General features: G+C 56.3%; 1 protein-coding gene across 1 annotated transcript in view; it reads left to right on the top strand.

The window, feature by feature from the left end:
- EMH_0040750 (uncharacterized protein) overlaps nucleotides 1-376 on the top strand; it is a gene marked incomplete at both ends in the record, with an annotated part of 522 nt that extends 146 nt beyond the window's left edge. Inside the window, one exon of the mRNA XM_013495540.1 lies at nucleotides 3-376. Coding sequence (XP_013350994.1) covers nucleotides 3-376 — 374 coding nt within the window. The remainder of the gene's footprint in view (nucleotides 1-2) is intronic.
- Nucleotides 377-563: the final 187 nt, after the last annotated feature.

The following is a 563-nucleotide window of genomic DNA, read 5'->3' as shown; positions in this document are numbered from 1 at the left end:
TGCAGCAGCAGCAACTGATGCAGCAGCAGCAACTGATGCAGCAGCAGCAACTGATGCAGCAGCAGCAGCAAATGATGCAGCAGCAGCAGCAGCAGATGTGCCTATAGCAGCAGATGGGGCAGCATCAGCAGATACAGCAGCAGCAGACGCTGATGCAAATACAGCAGCATCAGCAGCAGCTGCAGCAGCAGAATCAGATAACCATACAGAACAGCAGGCAGCAGGGGCAGCATCAGCAGCAGCAGATGCAGAAGCAGCAGCAGCAGCAGCAGCAACGGAAAAGGAAGCTGCAGCAGAAACAGCAGCAGCAGCAGCAGATGCAACGTCTCCCCCTGCAGATCTAGACACAGAGGATGATCGCAGCAAGCGGCAATGACAGACAACCTGCGATGCAGCAGCGGTGGCAGCAATCGCAGTAGCAGCAGCAGCAACAATAGCAGCAACAGGTGCAGCAGCAGCAGCGACAACCGTCGATGCAGCAGGGCCTTACTAACAACATCAGGTGGCAATTACAGACAGCAGCAGCAGCAGCAGCAGCAGCTGCTGCTGCTGCTGCTGCTACT

Source organism: Eimeria mitis, genomic scaffold (genome assembly GCF_000499745.2).
Source record: "Eimeria mitis Houghton genomic scaffold, Emh_scaff1626, whole genome shotgun sequence".
Lineage (NCBI taxonomy): Eukaryota > Apicomplexa > Conoidasida > Eucoccidiorida > Eimeriidae > Eimeria > Eimeria mitis.
The sequence above is the reverse complement of the archived record's forward strand: the minus strand, read 5'-3'. Positions and strand labels throughout refer to the sequence as shown.